Source organism: Rhodnius prolixus, unplaced genomic scaffold (assembly GCF_049639745.1).
Source record: "Rhodnius prolixus isolate KJV_2025 unplaced genomic scaffold, Rpr scaffold_2, whole genome shotgun sequence".
In the NCBI taxonomy this organism is placed as follows: Eukaryota; Metazoa; Arthropoda; class Insecta; order Hemiptera; family Reduviidae; genus Rhodnius; species Rhodnius prolixus.
This window is the reverse complement of record NW_027411592.1, coordinates 28,980,395-29,005,976: the sequence shown is the minus strand read 5'-3', so window position 1 is coordinate 29,005,976 and position 25,582 is coordinate 28,980,395. Positions and strand designations below refer to the sequence as shown.

Below are 25,582 nucleotides of genomic sequence, written 5' to 3'. Positions count from 1 at the left end.
CTTATTACATTTGTTTTTGTTCTATTGACTGAAATAAGAGGAAATATGGCCAACGTTGAAATTTTCGAAAATAAGTGTTGCAATCAAAAAAAATCAAATTTACGTTTTAAAATCTCTAAAAATCGAAAATTCTGATTATCACTTTTCTATTTTATTTTTATATTTACATTTATGGAAAAGTTTTCCATAATGATTAAAGAGGGTTTGGCCTTAAAGAAGTTCGTTTCAGCGATTGTTCACGAAAACTAGAAAAACGCTCTGGTAAGTCCACATCCAGTTGATGGACTTTGGATTTAACCAAATTTAATTCTTTTGTGGCGAGTGTCAACTACATACATTCGTCATCAGAATTTTCCATCCAGACAGTTGCAGCGTTGACACGTATATTTTTAATACATTCCTCATTTTTTATATTCAATACATTTACAGGCACTTCTTGAATAATCTTGATTGTTCACTTCAACTGTCAATTCTAGATCACCTTTTTTCCAGGATTTGGAAACATAATTTTACGTTTGACGTAGCTTTCTTGTTAACTGTTCTATTATATAGAGTCATGCCTCTTTTCGACTGTGGCGAAACTTGATTTTTATCGGAGACGTGACTCTTGCAAGCGTCTGCACAACATGCGGCTTGGAACCCTCCTGGAAGGTTTCACACTTGTCTGCCGTCAAGATAAACCCTTATTACTATTATTGTTATTTTTATTTATCTATTTTCTTCAATCCACTTCCTCAGCAAGTGCACAATTGCTTAGTATTTGCAAGCTATTTTCGAAAGAAGTTTACTATTATTTAAGTGCCTATATGTATATATATCTATATATAACTCAAAGTGGGATTCTAGAGAAAACCTGGCGAAACTAGAACTTATTCTTCCACAAAAAAAGTTTATCAATCATAAGAACGAATCGTCAGCATAAATACTTATAAAGCAACGTTTGTATAAGTCCACTACTTTTAGTATGTTCACTTAAAGAACGCTCAGTGTACTTTTGCCTTTATGTGTTTGGAGTTGGTTGTGTTGATTTGTTAAATTCTTTGTGATTTTTCTCTGTTTAATTTACTTCATTTTGTAAAGACCGAACATATGAGGAATTCCATCAACTTTCTTCACAAGATTGTGAGACCACAGGCTTTACAAACCTGTAAATGTTGTTGGTATTATAAGTCAATGATACGTCGAAGGATATCTTATTTAAAGATTTCTTGAGAATATACCTTTGAGTTCCTTGACATGATTAAACGATCTAATTAGTTTTTTTGTTTGTTTAGCTATGCACTGCTTGGCCCTAGCGGTTGTGGTAAAACTACTCTTCTCAGTTGCCTTGTCGGCAGACTGAAACTGGATTCTGGTTCGATTACGACAACAGTTACAAAACGAAATGAAATGGGATATATGCCTCAGGTATACAATTACAATTAATTGGAAAATTTGTTGCTTAGATAAAATGTTTACTCTTCATTTTTCATATATCTAAAGAAAACTTTCTATTTAAAAGAGTTAAGTATAAGGGTTTATTTACTGACAAAAGGTACAAAAGTCAGTAAGTACCGAGCATTTCATTCATTTTTTTTTTTCAAATCGTAATTTTAGCTATAAGAGATCATTCAAAGAATCTTGTGTATTTTATTTAAACTTACTTCCCTGTTCTTCGAAAGTAATCTTTCTTATTTAAAAATAAATATCATGAAAAAATAATAAAAGATAATATATTTTATAGTTTCACTTTCTTCTTTCAGTACTAACTAAATAATTAAATAATAATTAAAAGTAAAGTAAAGTAACTGCCTATTTTTTCAGGCGGGCTTTACGTCCAACTACCAATTAGGTGTCGTGGACGGAGGCGACTAGCATACTTTACTGTAAATTTATTTTATTAACCATTAAATAAAATCTAAAGCCTAATACCGGGAATCGAACCCAGTACCACAATACATATTAGCTTTACAGGTCTCGCCTCCAACAGGCTCGGCTACTTGGCGCCTAAATAATCATAAATTAAATGTTTTTACAAAACCTGACTTTAAATGTAAAAGGATGGTCCTGAGTAAATCCTAAAAAAATGGTCATGAAAAATGGGGGGGAAAAAAACTCGAAAAATTAAGTAAAAAGCCAGTTAGCAGGTTACGCTATTTCATTCCATTTTTAAGCTGTAAATCAAATGACTAGGATCGCTCTTCTTTAACCGATTGATCAGAAAATACTGAGTGAAGGTCGCTGGAAAATGGAAAATGAGCAAAACAATTTTTTAACCTCTCCTTTCGCTGTTAGTAATATCATCTATACTGAAGCATTTTCCAAAAAATTATGTTTATAACTCAAGACAACTTCTTTTTTCCCCTTTCAAATATCAATATTCAATTTCCTTTTCTTAAATATCTATTAATTAAAAATGCATGTATTAATTATGTGTATTTCTGTGTGACTAACTTTTCTTAACTTCTGTTTTTCTTTTCTTTTAGAGTACCGCACTATACCTTCAGTTGAGCATAGAGGAAACGTTCTCCTACTATGGCAGAGTGTATGGCATGAGTTGGATCGATATTAAAGAAAGAGCTTACATTCTGGATAAACTACTTGATTTACCAGAACAAAACAGAATAGTTGAAACATTAAGGTATCTAATATTTTTATTAATTGCATTTTTTCTTTAATTGGCAACTAAGAGAAATATTAGAAAGAAATATTAGCAACAACAAATAATCAGAAAGAAGAAAGTAGAGGGTGAGAAATTAATTCAGCGGTTAGCCCAACGAACTCCCAGGCGGATCCGTACTCGAGTACAACCTGTTCTTAGATTTTAACTGTATTTGACAGTGTAGTCTGTACCAAGAGGAGGCTGTATAGAGGACGACAGAGGACGACATAGTAAAAGACTCTGGGCGCAAGCATCTAGAGTGAGAGTTTCTAACAGAGTCCACATTATAAGTAGTCCTACTGAAAACCCTAATTTCTTAAGGGGTTATAGGCAGTCAGAGGCGCCAAAAAAATCATTTTTTCAATTTTTTTTTTGGGGGGGAAACATGTTTACTTTTTTATTCGGGAACTTTTGCGTCAGATCAGTCCATGTTTAAAGAACTTATTGTAATTTTTTCGTTACAAATTAATAATAATTGTACTAATGGCGAATATTTTAATGCCAAAATGCAACCCTCTCGAGGACATGATATCTTGAGACTGGGTCATCTGAAATCAAAATTTCGAAAAGATTTCGTTAGTAGATGACTTTATCTCGTACTTGACCGAAGGATTTAGAAAAAAATTGAATTTTTAATTTTTGGGACAACTTTTAAGTTTGATTCACGATTTTCACTAAAAAAAATTGACCATTTTATGTTTGTAAAACAAGTTCTATTCATTGAAAAAAAAAAAACATTCTTCGTCCAAGTACGATTTTAATATGTGTAAAAGAAATACGTAAAATTTCAAAAAGATCGGTACAGTAGATTTTGAGATATCGTGTCCACCGACTTTGAAAACGTAGTTTTGACAAAAACGCGTTTAAAGTTTTCAGCGGTTAAAGGTTTGCGAATAAAACTTGGATAATCTTATTTTCAACTTACACAGTGTCATCGATTCCAGGCCCATAAAATAAGTCCTCCATGTCTTCCAAAATGTCCAAGTTTTCCGATTTCTGCTGTCTGCGTAGGATTCTTGCCTCCCGCGTAGCAAGTTGAGCTCTGTGCTCAGCGATGGTAATTCGAACGGTCGGGGCTTGTAAACACTTTCACTCTTACAATTTTGCTCGGATCGACTTGAAATTTTAGGACAACATTCCTGAGATACTATACTTTAATATAAAAAAATTTAAAAAAAATCGATTTTTTCAAATTTCTGACTGCCTATAACCCCTTAAATCCTCAGGAAAATATTTTTTCTTAAAGAAGGAAGAGAAAAGTAAACTGTAAGCATTAACAATTAAAATACGAAAAACGGCGATGAAAGACAAATATTAGAAAATTTCAAAAATTTACATTAAAAATGTAAATTACGGGATATTTTTCATTGGTTTTGAAAATCCGCTTCATTTTTAGCAGCTTCTTAAAGATTAAGGGCAAATGTTATTAACTACTTGGATTCAAGATTGGCGAGGAATCGGTCAAATAAAAAACAAACTCGTCTTTTTGCCAACGTTTCGACAAATATATTGTCTTCTTCAGGGCTTGGATATTACAAATACCAAACAATTTACAGAGTCAGAAACATAGAAAATTAGTAAAAATCAGTAATACAAAAATAAACAGTAAAATATAATAAATTCTTTATAATTATTGAAACTTACGAGGCTATGAGGGTTAGTTGAGTTGCAGAAACTAAGAGCCAGAACTGGAGAAGCGGGTATTTATTGTATTTTACTGTTTATTTTTGTATTACTGATTTTTACTGATTTTCTATGTTACTGACTCTGTAAATTGTTTTGTATTTGTAATATCCAGGCCCTGAAGAAGACAATATATTTGTCGAAACGTTGGCAAAAGAGACGAGTTTATTTTTTATTTGACCGATTCCACGCCAATCTTGAAACCTTAGTTTAACAATTTACGGTCACGAAACCTATATGTTCATATTCTCGTTATTAACTACAAGTCATTTTATATACATACAGTATTTTAATCTATAGTCAATCCTAAAATTTACGATGTTCCCAATTCTAATATCATATCTGAGCAATTGGCATTTTTTTTAGGATGATCTATCCTTTGCTATCTGTTACACTTCTAGAGCTGAAATTTATTTATTTATTTACAAAATGGGCAATCACCCAGTTACAAAGATGAAATGAAAGCTTTCAAACAAAATCAACAGGTAGACTGACTGCAACCTATCACAATTTCAGCAAAGCCTTTTAATGAGTCCATTATAATCAATTTGATAGGAAAAATGTTGCCAATTTCAGTCATAATTATTTTGCCATTTTTTGCCTAGGAACTAGGTCATCTTTAGGCCATTACCAATTACTGTATTTTTTTTATATTGTTACATCTAACGTTAGTGTGTCTTCTTGTGTCCTGACGCTTAATTTACTGTTTATGTCAGGATACTTTGGCACTCCAACTTTAAATGTAGCTGCATTTATTCTTAATATTTTTTAATTATCTTTAAAATATCCTATATTCCATTTGCTTATGATTTAAAATTTTCAAACTTATTCTTAATTTTAAAATTCTTAAATATTCTTTAAAAAATCTTGTTAATTTGAGTCACAGAGTTTTAATATATATGGAGCAATTAATTACACATCATAGAATTATTTCGCTAGTTTACATTTCTTTCTGATCGATAATAGTATCTTAATCTATTTTTCAGTCAAAGAGCTAGCTCTATACATTTTAAATTGGTTTCGATTTTATTCATCATATAGATAGATTTAACTATGAGTACACTAGCTGCAGGTTTTTCCTTTCCTTTTTTCCCTGCATTCCCATCCTACTCATTTAACCTTTCTCGTTCCTCACTTGTTATGAAGGTTAAAATATATGTACATTATACTTCATTATTTATTTTATGTATATATTTATTGAAATAAATATTTAATTGATTCGGAAAAAAACCTATGAGTAAAGCATACAAAATGTTGGTTGTTTTAGCTAGGATCTCTAAACATACTCGTATACAAATATTCATAAAGTTCTCTTTGTGACCAATAATTTGACCTGCACTTGAGTGTCGTCCGCAGGAGTCTTCACTTTTACTCTCTACATATTACTCGCTTACATATTGTTTTTGGAAAATAATGTTAACATTTTTTAAAGAATCTCAAAGGTGGGCCACTGAAATAGTAATAAATCAAAGAGGGCCTTGGCTAAAAAAAATAAAGAAAGAAAGAAAGAATCACAGGTATTAGATAAAACACAACCTGCTAGACCTTGGTACATCAACAGGCCACAACAAAAAACATGAAGCCTCTAACGAGTCTAATTAAAATTAAAATGTTTTTAATGGTGCGTTATTTATTTCAATGAAAAGCCAGTATTCTTTAATGATAAACTTAGTCCTGAATAGTCCCAAAAAGTACTTGGCAAGGGAGTACTGCAATGACTGTTAAAGTTTTTTACCTTAAATCTCATTGAGTGAAGGTTAAAGAGGGAAATAGGTCTGGGTCTTTAATTAATGGCGACAACCAGACGCGCACAATTCCATTATCAATTCATGAACTTATTAGGTGATGTGTTTAATGTTGCAAATTTAACAATTTGCAACATTGCTCTCAATACAAAAAGATATCTACCAATAATGCGAGCGCTCTTTCAGGAGCCCTTTGCAAAACCCTGAAACTGTTAGGTTCTTTTAATCATTCTCTTGTTACCCACGTTTCTGACTACTTTAGGTTTCCGCTCAGTTTGTAAATTGATTACCTACTATTACATACTGAATAATTGGAAGGGCGATCGATACTTCATTGTTCTTTATTTATTTATTGGGTACTACATTTTAATTTTTTAATTTTTTTGCTTATTGTAGGGATTTGGCTTTTGCACCTAATAGTATATAATAAAATATTATGAAATAAGTATATTAAAACGTATATAGTAAGATTCTATAAATTAAATACGAAATGAAGTCCCAATTAGGTTTAACTTTACTAGGTTTAACTTACCAAAAAATAGTATAGTATACATAAACTGAAACAGAACCCTTTTGTGGCTTCCAAATTTAGACTTTTTATTTGACTTTTTTGGTGTAACCAATCTAATAGTTAATTTCAAGCGCTAAAGTGAGATAAAAGCGATGGAAGTTTTTTTAAGAATATTTTTAAAGCAGAAGTTAAAGCAAAATTTGAACATAGGATTGACCGTTTTCTTTTGTATGTAAGATTTAATAAGGGCTGAAAGAAGAAAAAAAGCCTTTTGATAATGTGACGCTGATGCATGTTCATTACTTCAAACCTTGACTGCGTGAACAGATCCGCTTAGGAGCTTCCATTTAACAGTTGAAACTTAACGTCACGTGAGACTTTATTCTTGAGCAACAATGTTCAATCAAACTCTTTATTTATGCCAGCATTGGCAGCAGAAATTCAGTCTAGTGATAAAACCATAAGCTTGAGGTTAGCGATTTAGCTAGGCATTGTTGGTAACAATTTACATTTTCTTAACTTCTTTTTCAAACTGTACATCACAACAATGAATCACCATCTTTGTTGGCCGCATTTGACTATTTAACATGTGCACCTCTAATTTTCATAAGGTATTTAATTATTCTGATACTATACTTTTCACTTCATCCTTGTAATGAGGTCCTTCTATTCAAATGCTATGTCATCTTTCGTGGAAGATATACAAACGTGTGGGAACCTAAAAATAAACCGTTCCATGAAGACGTATGGATACTGATCGACAATCCTTTCCTCTTATTGAGGAATATTGCAAACTCCAGCGTAATTATTGCGGGCGTTGATTCTACAATGGTTAGCATAGAAACATGTGCCCAGTAATTTCCATGTACTTAATCCAAGTTCAATAATCGGTGGGTAAAAAAGTGTAATATTTTATGAGCCTTCTTTTTGATACCTTTGCTTTTATTATTAGGGTATCTACGTCATTAGATGAATGGGAAAAGGTGAAGGAATTGTAGAAATTACCATTGAGGAATTCGCTGATAAAATTAAAGATGTAACCTGTTACTAATTGATTTTCAAGAGGCTGTACTAGCTCTTATCTCACCTTTATAGAACCATCCTTAAGTTTTTTGGTCAATGTTGCTATTCTGACGGAATAAACAAATTGAAGAGTGATTTAATGATGCAATAGAATACTGCATATTAAGAACAGAAATTCTGGAACAGAAGTTCTCGGCCAGCCTTCTCCTTCCATTCCTGATCGGTCTTCAGCTGGACTACTTGAGCGTATTTTCACGACTCACAAACAAAATAAAATTTAATTTTTTACTATGTTACTTTACCGCCCGAGTCATGTACTGCAAAATAACGGACTTCCAAAGGGATAAGCCAGTACCGCAACCTTTAATATTCGTTAGTTTTACTCCTTTTACGTAAGCATTTAAACAAATGGGGAGGTGGGTTCTTTGTTGCCGAAGTTGGCGGATATATTACGCCACAAAGCCGGAATGATCTCAGTGCTGCAATTGAATTAACCAAATAAATCCATAATAAATAAGTAGATTGAGCATCCTTTATATTTACGTTTTCACTTTTATAAAAAAGAAAGCTTATTTACGAACATTTGACTAGCAGTCGTTTTCCTTGAAGCGGTGGATGAAAGTAATAACAAAATATAATGAATGAACATAATGCAACATTTCCTACACACTAAGAGGTTAATTAAAATCGCGTTGGTATTTCCTTATTGTCACTTATTTTTGGTATCCGGTTTGATAACCAGATATCCTTCGAAATAAATAATTTAGTTTTTTTATTTTGTTTTTAAATGACAACTCATGATCAAACACCCCCGCTTAGTTAGTTAGTAGGTAAGACTTCATCGACCTAGCCAGTTTTCACAAATGACTAGTATTAATTATTACATATAAGATAAGGATATCTAAAATATCTGATTTTCGCATTAAAATAGAAAAATTACCAGTAATTGTATTTAAAAAGAAAAACAAAATACATTAACTTTAAGTGGTTAATTGAAACTATCCTTTATTAGCGATTTCTTGAGGCAACCTTGACCTACACTTTAGTATGAAATCTTTTTTTTTAAGAATTCAAATTAAAACTGATTCTGCGAAAGGTGGCGTATTCATCGAATATCCAAATTGTCTGAAAATTAAGAGCTTGAATGGTGTAGTATGTGCATGGTCAGAATAATTTGCAATTTAGTGCAGGTTTCATTGACGAACCGAAAAGTTTTTTCGCTAAAATCGGCCATCCACTGTAGCTAAAAAGGCTAGTTTACTGTTTCGAGTTCTCTTGTTTTTTCTCAAAAATAATTTCTTAGATGTAGATCTATACTTTTTTTTATTCGTGATTTTTTCCCAAAAAGAAAAATCATATAAAGCACTTTTAGGAGAGGGATAGTAAGTCCCTTTAAAGTGTATTTTCAATGTAATGCATGGACTTCCATCTTCCGTCACTTCATTGTTATTCAGTTATAAACCCACAATTTTACCAACTCGTATATAATGAGAGTAATAGTTAAATATTTTTTGCCATTCAAAGTTTGATTTAATCAAAATGTTTAATTTAAGACTTTGTTTAAGTGAAGGTCGTGAGCGTGTTCACAGCAGAGGAATCAGCCTGCCCGGTATCCACCCGGTGCCTATCCCGTTCCAGGCAACGATTTCCATCACCAGTCAAAAGCTGTAAGAGGTTTCTTAGGGCAGACTGATGGATCTGCAGGATACCCACGAATTCGGATCTCAATGTGGAGTCGTCTTCCCCTTATTGCTTTGCTAATCCCTTCGTTGTTTCCTATTTCGAACTATTTTAGAACGGTGTCCGCTAGGAAAAATTAGGTACCTATCTCCTTAACAGAGAGATCTTTTTAAAAAATGATTGTAGTTGCGGCTCCCAAACCATCCTCAATAACAATTTTTTTGAGAAAGCGTTTTGAATAACATAGGAAGGTATTTGTACGTAAATAGCAAAATTAAACTGCGATTTCAGTACTTTCTTTTAAGAGGAGTAAGAAAAATAAACTAGGATTGCAGTACTTCTCCCTAAAAGGCAAAGAGGCAAAGATTTTTTAATCGAACAATTCATTGATTTAAATAGGTTCACTCATTGATAATTTAAACGATTGCAGTACTTCCTCTTAGTAGGAGCAAGAGAATCAGCAACGTAGAGGAGCTTTAACCACTTATTCGAGCTGAATTTTATCAAAATCGGACTAAGCGTTATAGAAATATTGGTAATAATAGTTTTAGAAAGAGCCTTATTTGGGTGGGGCAAACTCCCCTCCTTATGAGGCACGGTGCCGAGACTTTTAAAGTGCAAATCTGTATAAAATTTCGATTCGAATGACACTTCATTCATAAAAATCGGTTCACGTGTCGATAATTTGAAACGATTGCTATACTTCCCCTTAACAAGTGTAAGAGCTGATCGCCGCTTTAATGTTATGTAGGGGAGCCCTAACCCTATCATCCTACCAAATTTTATCAAAATCGGGCCAAGATTTACAGAGTAATTAGTAATAATAATTTTGGAGGGGGCCTTACATAAAGGGGGCTAACTCCTCTCCCATTCGATGTACAGCGTCGGGACCCCCAAAAGGCACATCTACATAAAATATTGAATCGAATGACACCTCATTCATGAAAATCGGTTCACGCGTTTAGGCGCTACGTTGTTTACAAAAAAGGTAACAACAAGAACAACAACAAGAACAACAACAACAAGAAGAACAAGAACAAGAACATTTTTTGAAAAAGCCGTTTTTGCTCATTTTCGGCAACTTTTTTCTCGAAACCTATTAGATCTGGGTGGTTGCAAAAAAATTACAGTTACAAAGGAGGGTTTGGAGTAAGATTTAAAGAAAATTTGGGAATTTTATCTTTTATAGAAAAAGAGAAAAAAATTGTCAAAGTTGGGTGTTTTTCAACGTTACACTTTTTCGTGCAGTTTTTGATGGTCAACCCTTATACAACTGTCCTACCGGACAGTTTTAATTTTCAAAATGACCTCAGGAATATTTTGAAGAAGTTTCAGGTCTATTATGAAAATATTAACGAAAAAATTAGCCTTTTAACTTAGGTAAGGATTCTTTTCGATTTGTTTTATGGGGAGAGATTGTTTTGGCAAGAACATGAATATGGATAGTTTTGGAGATGTACTCAATTTTTACTAGAAGGAAAATGTTTAGGAAAGCGGCAATTTTGTTACTGCTACAGGAGAAATGTAATCGGCCATGTTCAAATTCAATAAATTCAAACGCATTTTTCATTATTATTATAAATGTTATATTTTAAAATAATGTTTACATGTTTTTTTTTCTTCATATATTTGGCACCTTGATCAAATGATCGTCAGGCGAGTTCCATACTTTTATTTTATAATTCAAATTAAACAATTATTTCCATAAACATACAAAATCACCCAATTATTTTCACTTTATTAATAGTTTGGTAATTATATTATGCCCACACAGGCTTTTACAACCCAAAAGAACAATCAAAGAAACTTAATAAACAAACTCCTCCATTACATGCATAAATATACTTGTGAACAAATAATTTCATTGCAATTCCTTCAGACAACTATTGTTGGAAAGTGATGCATCATAGAATTTTTTATAGGATCTGGGTCGTTGTAGTACTAGGAAATATAGTCGAATGATTAGAGAAGAATATTATGAAACCAGTGATACCTATATCTCAATTTTGAAAAATTTTGGGCAAGGATACTTTTGGAATTTGGCGCCTCAGATATAGAATAGAATAGAATAGAAAAGAAATTTATTATTCTGGGACAATTGTCCCCTAAGAATAAATACAGGAACAAATAGAGGCCTTAACAGTTTGGCCTGTGATTAAACAGAAAATAAATAAATAAATAAGTATTTACAAAAAGTGAAAATATAATAAGTGAAAATGAAAGTAAAAATAAAATAATAAAACAGCAGAAATTAAGGAAATAAATTAAAACAATTAGAATATTACTAGATCTTTAACTTTATCCAACTTAGCTCGCATGTTTTTGAAGTTTATGACCTGATTTGGATTTTCATTCATTATCAAAGGTCATTCAATATTTAGGCCAACATCAGTTAGATTTAGAAAATTTGACTTCCACCATGTGATTGCTTGTCTTACATTACACTTGCTGATTCTTCAATGTAATGTAGGATAGAAATATAGTGGAATAAGCGAGCTACTCAAACTAAAATCAACGATATTATCCAGTACTGGAAACCAAACAACATTTTATTATATTTTCGGTGTGATCAAGATTTTTTTTTTTTCTGGCGCATCAATTGCTAACATCATTACATTTAATATATCTTACAATTGTAATCAAAGTTTACAATGACTCATACTAAAAGTTTTCACCATTTAGAATTATTGTCAGCAGACGGAGTACTTCGAACATGTGGCAAGAAACATAAATAACAAAACTGTCTAACATTAAATTTTGATACAATTTTCAATATTTACTTTCCATGAAGGCAGTATAGAAGTAGTATTTCAGATTTAATAATATGTTTCAGCCAGACTATTTTTGAAATCAACTAATTACTTTTCAGTTTGTATTTGGTGTACAGCAGGAGTTGAATAAACCAAGAATATGTTACATCATCTAAAATTAATATTAAAGAAGATAGCATATGCATGAAGTGAAGCGGACTACAAAGAAACTTTCCTATTATTCAATTTTTCAGTACATTCTATAGATAGCATCTTTAGTTACAACTTCAGTTGATCGTTTGCAAGATTTATGAAGTTCGACAGGCGGTTTAGCATATGAACAAAATAATGTAACAGACCGACTAATAAGAACTTTTGTAAACTATTCTTCTTTGGCTGATCAAATTTTTGAAAAGGATAAAAATAAGTTAAGGACGCCTACATTGACATTACATTTACTTTACTACTTTATTAACTAATAATAGGTAGCATAACCCTAATACTATACAATTATTTCAGCAGAGAAAGTGCGTATTTTACCCGAATTATCATTACCGCTTCTCAAACTGCTCTTCAGAATAGACTGTGGTTCAGATTGTTGCAGTTCCCTGTTTTCTTTTTCTTACAATTTAGATAAGAAGAAAAAATATTACGATCTTGTCAAATATACGATTTTTGTATTTTTAACTTAAATTTGAGGTACCCTAGGGCCAAAAAAGTGATTTTTACAACTTTGTCAGTATGTGTGTATGGAGTATGTTTTCAGCATTACACAAAACTAAAAACCGCAGACACTTTAAATGACATTTAGTTTAGGTTTAGATTGTATTCAAAATAATTAATTATTTGCAAACGTCGTAGCTGCTTAAGGTTAACAGGTGTAAATATGTTTATGAAAATTCTATATCAAGATTTATGAATTATTGAGCATTACGTCATATAATACAGTTTATTGATACATTGGCATTGAGCTGTAATACCTAATAAGATTTTAGCGTAATCTTTAAAATACGATAATAATTTTATATAAATACGGAAGAGAATTGTTTGGCTATTTGGCGACCTTTTCTATAATCATTATTCAGGTTAAGGCAACCGTACATCGAAACATACTACTATTTTCATGTAATAATATTAGTGTTAAGAGTATGTATTATGTTTTTAACTCAAATTTCCAATGAGCCTTCAGTTTGACAAGTAACACATTTTTCATATTATATATTGTTAGATGTAGGTTAGTGCTTTAAAGAAGTAATACTTCAACAAATCGTTAATGACATTTAGTTTTAAGTTAATCTTACTTAGGTACACGGATGGCTCCAAGACGGAGGAGGGTGTGGGAGCGGGAGTGTACGGGGCAAAACCGAAATGTAGCTTTTCGGTTAGCCTAGGAAAACTAGCTACAGTTTTTCAGGCTGAGCTAGCTGCAATTAGGTTCTGCGCTACCGAGATTAAGGGGCGAGGAATTATTAATTCCAAGGTCGTAATTTTTTTGGATAGTCAGGCTGCTCTACAGGCAATTAGGTAGTTCCTACCAGGTCAACTCAAGGCTGGTTTGGGACTGTCTGAGTGCCCTGAAGGAAATTAGTGACCAAAATAAGGTCTTTCTGGTCTGGGAACGTGGTCATTCAGGACATAAGGAAAACGAAGCGGCAGATTTATTGGCCCGGGAAGGCTCTGCGGGACACTTCGTTGGCCCGGAGCCCTGTTTTGTGGTTGAAGTGTGTTAAGACTGCGACCATTAACTTATGGATGCAGAGTAGGTTTCAGGAGTGGTGGCTTGCCACCACTGGGCAGAGCTAGGCGAAGGAGTTTATTAAAGGCTATTCGCCGAGGCTGACTGCAGAAATAATCCTTAAGGCCGTGGGGCTGTAAGGATGATTGTAGGCCTATTAACTGGCCACTACAGGCTCAGAAAACACATGCATCGCATGAGCCTGGCAGATGATAGCCTCTGTAGGTTCTGTCAGGAAGAGGAGGAAACGGCACTGCACGTGTTGTGTCAGTGTGAGAGGCTCGTGTGCCTAAGGATGTTACTTCTCGGGGAGGAAAAACCAAGGCCTGTGAGCTTTACCCAAGAGTCACTCTCCATCATTAAGAGTCTGATTAAAAGGACAGGTTTGGAGAGTGAGCTTCAAAGTGAGGGAAGCCACAATAGATCCAAAGAGGTCGCAAAGGCGTAGGCCTTGAGGCCGCCCTAGTCTAATCTAATCTAATCTTAATAGCTTATATCAGTCTTATGTTTCCTTGGCCATTTATCCATTTTGAGGAATTGACTACAAATTTGTAGGGTGTTAGCCAAGAACATACAGTAACAAACATTCTTGAAATAAACTTAATCGAAACAAAATACTGCAACAACAATAGTATCATAGATATAACAGTAATGGTAATAAAGAATAAAGCAATAATTTTGAAACTCCTTTACGAAGACCTTCTATCGTTTCTTAATAAAATCTTACAAATCCTAGAAAAGTATATAAGAAGTAAAACGCTCGTATTACTGGTCAGCGTTTTTTAAGAAGTTCCTAGGAAGAGATATCCAAGGCAAACAGCTTGAAATTAGGAAGTTAAATAAATTAAATAAGTTGTTTTTTGTTTTCTCTCTCACAGGAAACAATATAATGATTTGGCTAAAATTTGTGCTTTCAAATTAAACTTCCAGAGAGCCTTCAACACGAGAACTAACAAATTTTATTTATTTAGTTAGTTTTTATTTATTTATTTTTTAATTTAAGGCGAGTCAACATCTATTGTCATTGGCGCCCGAAGTTTTTTTTCATTGCGCAGCCAGTCTCCAGACAGTGTTCTCTTGTTACAGACAACACTGTCATCCCGGACAGTGAGCTGTGAGAATCTCTTAGGAAGAGAAAATCTAATGGTCAGCAACTGGATTTGAACCGGTTGGAATCCAGTTTTCGCTAACCACTAAAAAAAATTATTATTTTTTACAATAACATTTGCATTTATCAAGATTTCCACATATTGTCTAGTATTTTCTTTGCCTCTATAATTCGTTTACTTGTTTCTAGGAAAAAATTGATTTCCAAATTTTAAGTTAATCAAAATAAATTTTATTAATCAGATATAATAATTATTTCTTTTCAAGTGGAGGTCAACAAAGGCGAGTTTCGCTAGCAGTTTCTTTAATACACAATCCATCGATACTAATTCTGGATGAACCAACAGTTGGTCTAGATCCAGTTCTCAGCGACAGGTACTTAATTTTACTATTCCTATACTATTTATTTTAACATTTACTTAAATTTTGTATTAACACTAAACCTACCACGACCGGTCAATTGACTGTTTTTTAAATTTGATTTAAATTTTCTAATTACAGCGTTATCATACCGCCATTAAACTTCACGACTTTTCCTAAAATATGTATACAATTGTTTTTTTAATATTCACTTCTTTTCCTAATATTTGATTTATAGAAAAATTTGTAGTCCGTCTTAACTACCGCGACCGGTCATTTGACCGGCTGAATATTTTCATTTTATTTACTTATTATTTAAATATTTAATATTTTATTTTATTTATTTATTTATTTTTGTAACAGAATTCTCTCAAAAACTCAATTTGATAATGCATTTATCGGATTATTGTTTGCATGTGGTGCATATGAGGCGAAAAATGTACGATATTGCCCTTTTCTATGGAACAAAAATAGGGACGAGCATTCTTTTCAAACACTGTGAGCAGAAATGTATAGACGGAAATTTTGAGGTTTATTCGAGTGGATCAAAGAAATAATCGTTTACAAACCGATAAATTTGCTTTGATTTCTAAATTTTGGAAAAAATTCGTAGAGAACAGTCAAAACTGTTCTAACCAAGAGCATATATCTCTTCCAAGGACATTTGTTCCCAACAAAGTCAAGATGCAGATTTACTCAGTACTTGCCAAATAAACCGGACAAATTTGGTATCAAATCTTGGCTAGCGTTCGATGCAATAAAAGGCTTTCCATTTTTGGGAAAACGTGAAAGCAGAGAACCTATAGTTCCACTTGGGGAGTTTGTCGCTCTGAAATTAGCAGAAATGTATACAGCTCGTGGAAGAAATATAACCGTGGAAAATCTCGGAGATGGTCTCAACTAATAGTTTTCAATATCCTAGACTTAGCCCCGGGATAAATGCATGGATTTTGTATAAAAAAAACTACCGGAAGCGAAATTTCTAGGCAAAATTTGTGTTACCATTGCAAAAGCATGACAAATATTAGTACACGAACAAATGGTCGGAAAATAGCCAAATAAGATACTGCAAAGGCAATAAGACTAAAAAATGCTGTCTAAAATGTAAAAAGTAAGTAAGCGGGAAATTGGCAATTGAGAAGCCTATAATTATAAAAAATGATGCATAAAAGAGTAAAATCTACGAGATTTATTTTTAATCAAAAGAAACTACGCTTTTTCATTGTTAAATAATTATTACCTTCATTATAAAATAAGAAATTTAAGTGATTTTAAGTTTAAAGGTCGCGGTAGGAATAGTTATGCATAAATGTCGGTAGGTTTAGTGTTAATGACTCTTATTACGCTCATATTTCGATAAAAGTAAGTCACTGTTCTCTTGCTTTTACATGCAGCAATTGTCGAAATTTTTCAAGTGGAGTTTCCACTGCAAATAATTATTTGTTTTTGTTAAATTAAGTCTCACAAAAACCTGAATTAAAAGATGATTAAATGACTTAATGCACCACCGGTTTCCGGAAAGAGTTCTCTTCTTCCGACAACCGTTTTGAATGAGACTCTTGATTAGAAAAATTCAAGTAGCATTGCCTAGACCCGGACCTCAGAATTATATGTGATTACCAATGATAAGTCAGTCTCAACTCATTCATATCTTTACCCTCTTATAAAATGCTTTGTATTCTCTGTAAAAATCTAATAATGTTTCATTTAAATAACCTGATTAAAAGTAAGAAATTTTTTAATGCTAAGTTTAAATAATTGACATATTTATTCAGCTTAAGATAATATTTTAAAGTTAAGAAAAAATGCAAGTTCCCCTATTTGTTAGATATGCTTGTAAATATGTTTCAGAATTAGGCCTTTAAATTCTTTGTTTTATTCTCTAATACAGAATTTGTTTTAAAAAATCAATTTATTATTTTTTAATAATTTATGAATAAGGTGTATAATTTGAATATAATTGTTGTTATCCTGATAATACATTTCAGTATTTGGCAGCATATGTTGAAGTTGACGCGCAGTGAGAAAAAAACTATAATTATTACAACACATTACATTGAAGAAGCACGACAAGCGCAAAAGGTAAGTGTGTTTATTTTATTTGTATGCATTTTTACTCTGTAATACTGACTGCGATTCTTTACGTTGGAAGCACAAGAATCGAGATATCACGATCATATCAATTTTTAATAATTACTTTCGCCGTATTTTTGTTTTTTGTTGGTACGCTTTAGGAGAGTTTAGTAAAAAGTACATGCATTCTACTCCAAGTTTATCATATTTTTTTCTCTATTTTTGCAAAATTCGTAGTTTTAACTGATGGATTTTGGCAGTAATTTTTGTGTGGTCTTATGATTGATTTGTTGTATGATATAAAATCCCACACACAAATTATGTGTAACTGTGGGTTTATATTACCAATCCTCAGAAACATAAAATATTAAAAATTTTCTACAATTAATAAGATAGTCAAAAAGTTTGTTTAAAAATCTATTTTTCACAAAGAATCGCAAACTATTTTAACTTTAAAAATTTTACAATTTGAAATAATAATTTTATTTTCTCTCTTAGGTCTCTAATATTTTTCATTTTTTTAGGTAGGTTTGATGAGAGGCGGAGTACTTCTCTGTGAAGAAACGCCAGCTGATTTAATGTCGAAAAATGACTGTGATTCTATGGAAAGTGCATTTTTAAAACTTAGTTATATTCAAGAATCTTCAAAAAGTGTAAGTAAATTAAAAAAAGAAATTTCCGTATGCAATAGTTTGTTTTTACTACTTATTGAGTCTGAAAGCTTTCTACATATTTCATTGCATCTTTAGATTTACCCCATTTTTAGTTCCTAAAGCTAGGAACGGCTCTACGGCACCAACGCTTTAATGATTCGAAAAGTGCGGTTTTTAAGCTTTTTAAACTTACTTATTTTCATAAGATTTTTAAAAATGCAAATAAGTTATAAATGTTCCAATAATTATTATAAATTTAAATAATAATAATAATAATGTATTGGTATTCAATAATTTTTTTTTTCTTTTTTATAGAAAGAAATTCCTGAATTTCACCGTGGGCCGAAGAGAAAAAAATCACATCTTCAGGAAGGAAATTTATTTTCAAAGGCCAGTTTTGTAGCTGAAATAGTTAAGAATTGGTTTTTTATATGGAGAAATAAACCGTAAGTGCTTGCCTTCTGTAGTAGATATCACGGCAGTAATAAGAGTGTTCTCTGGAGTAGAGAAATATTAAAGTTCCAGATTATCTTTATGTATTTACTTATTAGTATAATCTCATACATAACTGACGAATCTAAATCTAAGTATAGAAAATTCTTTGACTCTCTTCCATTCTGTACCAATCCTCTTGTTCTAAATCTCGCCTCCACAACGATTCCAGATCGTCCTCCACGACGATTGAAACGCTGTTGGCCTCGTGACAATCTCCAGTAAAGTAAGAAACTCCAGCGAGAGTGTTGCCGGTGGGCAGCTTCTCTCCTCATGTTGATCCAGTCAGGAAGACTTCCTTTATCGTATTCACTTATTACGAATTCTATTCTTTGTAGATTGTGAATAGCAAATAAATTAAAAAAAAAAAAAAACTTAGTTGCGATGTTAAAAAATATTTTTCAAATTGGAGTAATCAAGAAGCAGATAATTCGTTTAACTTCTAATATATTTAAATCTATACAAGATGAATTATAAAATTTAACGTTCATACAGACACACTTTTGGCAAAGAAATGTTAGGAGCAAATCATACAACATAAATTTCTTTTATTGCAATTTTCTTAAGTAATATATTTCACAAATGTTCTTTAATACTTAAATATAAATAGTATTAAAATAATCTGAGTAAATTAAGTAGTAGATTATTATCAAATCTGAATAGAATGTACACGGGGGCTCTAGTATCGCAGTTTTACTAAAACTTCCTAACAAAATTCTTAAACAAAATATTCTACTATTGCCAAAATAGAAGAAATCCTTTAAGCACTTTTCTAGATAATTGTAAAAAATTGAAATAATACTAATAATATTAATAAATAAATAAATTTCATTAAAAGATTGCCCATGGTGATCATGTCATTAAATGAAGTTCCTCTTTCAAATTTCTTGATGAAGTCTCTGTAAAGGATAGGCTTCCTAAGTGGTTGTGTTATGTAGTGTGTACCAGGATGAGAAAGAATGTTAGTTTAGACATATGAGTGTCAATGTGTGGTATGTCGGGGCCTCTGAAAAAAATATTCAACTTATTGGATGGCTTGGTGTTTCATTAGTTATTGTGAAGTTAAATAAATACAAAGAAATAGTTGAAGCAGTTTTCAAAATAATTGTCAAAAATTGAAAATAATAGTTTTTTTTTTTTTAAATTAATGCTTTATTTTTCGCAACACGTAATCATGTGATACTTATCAAGTTAAAAGAGTGAGTGGAGTTTTACTCATCAGAAAACAGTGAATTTAAACAAGGAGTATATCATTTTATATTGTTAGTCGTGACCTCTAGCGTATTCAAACAAAACTAGAGACCAAAACCCGTCTTATTCATATTTATAAAATTTTCCATCATTTTCAAAATATCACAATTTATTTTTTTACTTCACCCTACAAAACTGTTTGCTATTAAATTCTACTTTTGTAACAAAAAAAAAAAAAGTAGGGAAAAAACAAAACCCAAATGTGATCGTATGAATCAACAACTTTAAAAAGATTTGTTTAATTAAATTATAACATTGTTAATGAACTACGAAGAGAACGCACATTTTATAAGAATTTTGAATGTTTAAATTTGAATGTGGTCTTTACAAATCTTTCTGACAAATGAGTCTTAGAGGAACCTTTCTGAGGCAATTAAAAAAATAATTTTTTATTGCTACAGATATCAAAATTTGTAATTTCATTATCTTTTGAGTTTGATTGAGATATAATTATCTTAATCGATGATTTTTCTTCAATCATTAATCTTTTATCTAATATATTTTATGCCCCTGTATATATTTTCTTATAAGGGAGAACTATCTGAAGGCATAAATTTTAAATAAAGTTCCAATTTATACAAACTCGCTAGCTGGTCGCCTGTAACGCCTTTTGTACTTTTTTCTATTATTTATTTATATATTTTTATTTCAGACGGACTGTACGACTATTTTATTCAGGTGCCGCAGATCAAGGCAATCAAATAGCATTCTGCTCTAGACATTTTTCATATTCAACATAAATAAAAAACCAAAGCCAAAATCAGAAATACACTAGTATGTCACACAATACTTCTTAGTTTTGCGGTCGTCGTATCTAACCGTTTAAATTACGTGACATCCTAAATTGTTTATTTAACATTATATGCGGTTTATACATAATTTATGTGGATCATATACTATCACACCTTATACTTAACTTTTGGTTCATATGTTCATTTAATTTTTATCATTTTCGAAGAAGCTGTGATAGTAAATAGTTTGAAAAGTTTTGTATTTTTAGTAGGGTTAGGTTGAACAACCCAGTAGCAGATACAAATCAGACGTGGTCCATCTTATTGTAAAAGAGGTATTTTTCTTTGAGCGGTGTTAATTCATTCTTTCCATTTTTCAAACTAAATGAATAGGTTTTTAATGGATTTCTAAAGGCTAGCACGGAATCTTCATTTGGTGAGGGAATGGCAGTTTCATAAGCAAAAGTAGAAATTAATTTGAAAGGAGGTAATGATAAACCAGGAAGATAAGAACTGTAAAGGGACCAGATTAAGTACATAACATTATTAAGCCGAATTTGTGTAAACATATGGAAAAATGCCTCAGCTAAATCATGTTTTTCAATTTTTGTAAATTTCATATCAAGAAATAATGATAAGTAGATCTCATTACATAAATTGTGCCACTTTGGTTAGTAGACTCCTTGTGTGCTTTCTTATTAACGCATTTGTCCTATTTTTTTATTTAAGTGAATCTGTTGGTATTTGTATATGTTATATTGAAGGATTTAATATTTCGATTTTTGTAAAATCGTTTCAGAATGCTGTTATTTCTTTTTGGTCTACCGCTTACGATAACGCTGTTATTCAATATTGCAATTGGCCACAATCCTACAGGTTTAAAAATTGCAGTAGTAAATGAAGAAGATTCTAATGGTGTTTATAACTGTTTACTTAAACAAACCTTACCAGGATGTAACTTATCGTATGTAATGGGCTGTAGATTTGTAAAACAGCTGTACAGCAGTTCATTGGATATAGTAAATATAAATTCTCTTTTATACTATATTTTCAAATCGTAAAAATCTTAATTAATATTTATTTTATGAATTTATTTGAAAGGGTTAAGATGCAGTATTCATTGATATTGTAGCTGTATTACTTACAGAATATCCTCAGCATGCGCTTCATACGAAGAGGAATTTTCTACTCTCTTTCTAAATTTGGCAAGGAAGGTATTCCGAACGTGTCAAATTTTTGAAATTGTGTTTTCCTTATAAATATCTGTTTTGAGGTTTCGAGTCCAAAAAAAAACTTTTTTTAGGGAGGAAGTATTTTATGGCCACAATTTGGCTTGAAACTTTTCCTCAGGGATTATTTTATTCCAGCGGACATACGTTTTGTTGAAGTTAACTATCTTTTCAGAACAAATTCTGTAACGAATAAATTTAATTACAAAAACTATAGTGAAATAAATTAGTTTTCCATTCCCTGAGGTGAGGTTCACTGTGCTACCTTCACCTGTAGGCGGTTGTTTTTGTGTAATTACTTTGTGTATTGTTAAAGAATAGTGGGGGATGTGGTCCCCAACATAAGGTGAATTGGTGTATTTTCCTTCGTTGGTTTTTTTTAACTTCTTGTCCCAGCTACAATTCACTTAAATCCCGTTAAGTGTGACAACAGGTGACCGTTGTAAGATTTATACTCGTATTAGACAGTATGCCCCAAGACATTAAAAGGTATTAGTGAAATAATTTCACAACATTATTCCAAAAGTGTATTTATATCGTATGTACTATTAAAATTTAAATAACTAATTAATATTAATGTTTAACATACCTGTATAACATGATTAAAAAATGTATATTTGCTAACAAATACTTCCACAATTATAGTTAGAATATGACGATCTGGATTCAGCTTTTTATGCCACTAAGAAGAACGATGTTTGGGGAGTTATACATATACCTTCAAATTACACTCAAAGTGTAGTGGATAAAATAGCTGACCATCTCCAGTCTAAAAGATACACTATTGAGCATGGAACCATCAACGTTTGGCTTGATATGTCCAGTATGTAATTATTTTAATCTTTTCATATTATTTCATTCGTAATTTTTTTCAGTTTCCAAAATTTAATGTAACTTTCTACTTTTTTCTACAAATAACTTTAAATTTCATTTTATTTTCGTACTAAATATACAATTATTTTTAAAGATCAGAATATTGGAACTCTTCTGAATATAGATATATTTAGTGAATACATTAAATACATGGAAGACTTGTACGATGATTGCGGATGGCATAAACAGTTATTATATATTCCAATAAGGGTAAATTAATTTCAATTATTATATTTCCCAAAATATTCAAACAATACTTCTTATTAATAACTAAGAGCATTTTCTTTTATATAGATGATGGAACCAATTTATGGAGAAACAGAAGCCAATTTAAATCATTATGCGAGTCCTGCAATTATTATTTTGTAAGTATTCTCAACTGTTACATTCTTTTTGGTATAGACTTAAAAAAAAAAATTGTTTAATTAATGGTTATTCTTTTAAAAAGTAGTATAAAGTAAAAAAGTATAAAAAAACTTTCATTAATAATTTATCAATATTTATTTATGTGTATGCATGAGTAATAAAATAAAACAATCTTATAAAATTAAAATAAGGAAAAAAAAAAAGTTTTAAATCATCCAACCATAATAAATGTACATAATCCTTAATAATAACCTAATTAAATCATTTGGCCTTGCCAAGAAAAAAAAGGTATCCTAATATTTTATTATAAACTAATACTTTTTTAGAAAATAAGTAAATGAGGAATATTTTTATAATAAGATTAGCTTCAACAGTACCTGAAACAAATGAAAATGGCACAATAAAACTAGTCAGTGTCTATTTGTTGGGTGTTGTGTAATCAATGATTTTGATATTACCTGTTATAATTTCAATTAAATTAAATTATTTGTATTCATTAATAAAAAGAAAGCTTTTTTAATTTCTCTAATCATTCAAAAAATACATTAATTTTGTTTGTTTAATGTTCAATTGGGCAATTCGGACTTTAATGAATTCAATAAAATGCATTAGCATTAAGTTACATTACAAGTGATTCTTGTTGAAAAATTGATAATTCCTTTACAGGTTAATTTTCTATCTTCCTATGTCCTACACAATAGGAGTGCTTGTACAAGAAAAATTATTAGGTGTGCTGGAAAGAAGTTTAGTGGCAGGTGATTTACAGCTCAGTGGATACTTAATTTTTTATATTTAACGATTTTTACTCGGAAAAATTAATGTTTTTACTTATTTTTAGGTGTTACATTGGTGGAAGTGTTTATTTCGCACACGGTGATACAAATCATTATACTTGGATTTCAAATGAGTATAGCGATGGTAGTCCTTTACTATTTATATGAGAGTCCTTTTATTGGCGATCCATTTGGTACAGTTTTTCTTCTTCTTCTACAGGGAATTAGTGGAATCGCATTTGGTGAGAAAATAAATTACTGTTACAGTAATTAGAAAAAAACTTTTAATCCCTTTATTAAAAAATATTTTCTGAGTATTGACATCAAATTTTGCAATCATTTCTTTCTCATCTTCCTTAAATATATTTTATTTAAGTATAAAATATATAAATTGTCCCATAATTTTAAGAATCTGTTAAAGATTATCTGCCATTAAATTGTTCTTTTCTAAAACCAAATGAAGGCATCTCAAACATGTTAAGCCAATTCAAACAAAGGTATTCGAATTTTAATATTATTTGGCAAGCTAATAGAAACAAAATACTCGTATTTACTGACCCACAAAAGGATTCTGCCGGGAGTTGTCAGGACGAATAATATTCTTTTTTAAAAAAAATTGTTGCTATTAAACAAAGCGCAATAATGCAAGACGGTTTTTTTTAGTGCAATCTAGTGTTTTTTGTGATAAAGGTAGGACTGCGCGTGGTTTCAAGAACTTCCGTGAATATATTCTTTTGTTATGAGAAAATGCGTAACCTTGACTTTTCTTAAATGGCGTTCTTGCACCACAAAAAAATTGTAATTGGTTCACGTATTGAAGTAAAATATTTAATTTACTTATAATTTAAATGATTATAAAATGATATTCATTATTAATGATATTCATAAAAATTATTTAAATTTTATTTATTTAACCTAGAGTAACTTCAGTGATTCTGAGTTGAACTGCAAAGAAATAAATTTGTATGCAAATTTATTCTGTAAATTAATAATTAATTTGATTTCAGGATTCTTGGTTTCAATGGCGTTCGATAAAATGCTGCACGCCACCTTTGCCAGCTTAGGAAGTGTATTTTCTTATTTTTTCTTATCAGGTAATATATGTTAATAATGAAGTAGTGCCATAATATGGAGAAGGCAAGGTAAAAAATTCTAAAAGTACTGCGAAATGACTAGAACTTACAAAAGAGAATAAATACCTCTTTTTTGTCCAGATATGCAAAAGAAGAAGTCTGCTGTGAACACACACGACTATTCTTTTACTCGTACTATTCCCAAAGTTCTAACTTATTTTTTTTTTCTTTTTTTCATATTCCGAACAATTTAGGTAGTAATATTTAATTATTAACAACATTGTATAATTTGCAAAATTGTACAGAAAAGCTTACCCCAGCCCCTTCTCAGGAACTATAAAAAAATAAATAAAATAAATGCTAACGAAGTTAGCAGATAATCCTGTGAACCATTTTCGAGAACATTTCAAAAAGGCGAACAACCTATCGAGTAAAGTCTTATTTTGGAAGAGAAATGTTCTTTAAACGCGGAATTTTAGCACACATTAATCGACTTTTCTGAAAAAAAAAAAGTTTATAATAAAAGGAAAATGAAAACATTAACGGACATTTATCAATGTTCTTAAAAAGTTTCCTTGAAAAATCGAAAATTTCTAGTAAGAGTAGAACAAAATACTCTATTATCTAATTAAACTCAACAAAATGGCCATAAGGAAGCGTTCCTGAGTGTATTACTACTCAAATTAACCATTGATAGTATCACCACCTATCATTTCCGTCCCTATTAAATCGGTTTTGTTTGCAGACGACTTTACTGTCTTTGTCACAGTGGATAATGTCCTGCAAGGACAACACATATGGCAATGTACCCTAGACAATCTTACTGACTAGAT

The 25,582-nt window shown here is 31.2% G+C and overlaps 1 protein-coding gene across 2 annotated transcripts in view; it reads left to right on the top strand.

Moving 5' to 3' along the window:
• Positions 1 to 25,582, top strand: part of LOC141449420 (ABC transporter G family member 23-like) — a 41,717-nt gene that overhangs the window by 14,881 nt on the left and 1,254 nt on the right. Inside the window, exons 1-14 of one of the 2 annotated variants that reach the window (XM_074118858.1) lie at positions 694 to 938; positions 1,275 to 1,407; positions 2,466 to 2,620; positions 15,143 to 15,250; positions 17,224 to 17,317; positions 17,833 to 17,961; positions 18,277 to 18,407; positions 21,235 to 21,454; positions 22,310 to 22,487; positions 22,632 to 22,747; positions 22,832 to 22,902; positions 23,570 to 23,658; positions 23,742 to 23,918; positions 24,684 to 24,770. In XM_074118858.1, the coding sequence (XP_073974959.1) occupies positions 1,390 to 1,407; positions 2,466 to 2,620; positions 15,143 to 15,250; positions 17,224 to 17,317; positions 17,833 to 17,961; positions 18,277 to 18,407; positions 21,235 to 21,454; positions 22,310 to 22,487; positions 22,632 to 22,747; positions 22,832 to 22,902; positions 23,570 to 23,658; positions 23,742 to 23,918; positions 24,684 to 24,770 (1,573 nt within the window). In that variant the 5' untranslated portion in view covers positions 694 to 938; positions 1,275 to 1,389. Of the gene's footprint in view, positions 1 to 693; positions 939 to 1,274; positions 1,408 to 2,465; positions 2,621 to 15,142; positions 15,251 to 17,223; positions 17,318 to 17,832; positions 17,962 to 18,276; positions 18,408 to 21,234; positions 21,455 to 22,309; positions 22,488 to 22,631; positions 22,748 to 22,831; positions 22,903 to 23,569; positions 23,659 to 23,741; positions 23,919 to 24,683; positions 24,771 to 25,582 lie in introns of those variants that run through there. The other variant, XM_074118856.1, reaches the window with a different exon arrangement.